General features: G+C 41.9%; 1 protein-coding gene across 1 annotated transcript in view; it reads right to left on the minus strand.

The window, feature by feature from the left end:
- The window catches only part of LOC119591508 (calcium and integrin-binding protein 1-like), a gene marked incomplete at its 5' end in the record, with an annotated part of 5,203 nt that overhangs the window by 1,672 nt on the left and 2,970 nt on the right, over positions 1–561 (minus strand). The window contains 1 exon segment of the mRNA XM_037940258.1: positions 1–147. Coding sequence (XP_037796186.1) covers positions 1–147 — 147 coding nt within the window.

The raw sequence follows: 561 nt of genomic DNA on the forward strand, positions 1-561 counted from the left end.
GAAGATGTGGAAAGCATAGTGAGCTTTGAGCTGCAGAGGAGCCTTGTCACTCATGACCGACAGGAGGTCCAAGAAATCCTCAAAGCTGATTCTGTGATCCTGCGCCGAGGAGAAGACTTTGGTGATCCGCTCCTTGAAGGGGTTGTGCTGGCGAGAAGAGATTGGGGATATTAGGAGAAAATACACTGGATAGAGAAAGGGATAGATGAATAAAGAGGTAGACAGACAGACAGATATTTTTTCAATGGATAGAAGTCGTGCGGTTAATGTCAGGAAGTTGCAGTCAGAATTCTGTAAGGGCACCCCCGAAGTCCTGAACTATTGACGAGATCAACATAACATTTTTACTTTGGTGATATAATGGTGATTGTGATCACAACATAAAACACACATGAGACTATATCCGTATATATAAACACGTTGCATACGTGTATTTCAGGTGTACGTTACACAAACTTCTAACTCAGTAACTTGTTGAAGTAGAAAGAGTGGACCCGACAGATTTTCATCGAATCTTGGAATTGGTGTCAACAGAACATGTCTCATTTGTGTGGTACTATT

This window comes from Penaeus monodon, chromosome 28, assembly GCF_015228065.2.
Source record: "Penaeus monodon isolate SGIC_2016 chromosome 28, NSTDA_Pmon_1, whole genome shotgun sequence".
NCBI lineage: Eukaryota > Metazoa > Arthropoda > Malacostraca > Decapoda > Penaeidae > Penaeus > Penaeus monodon.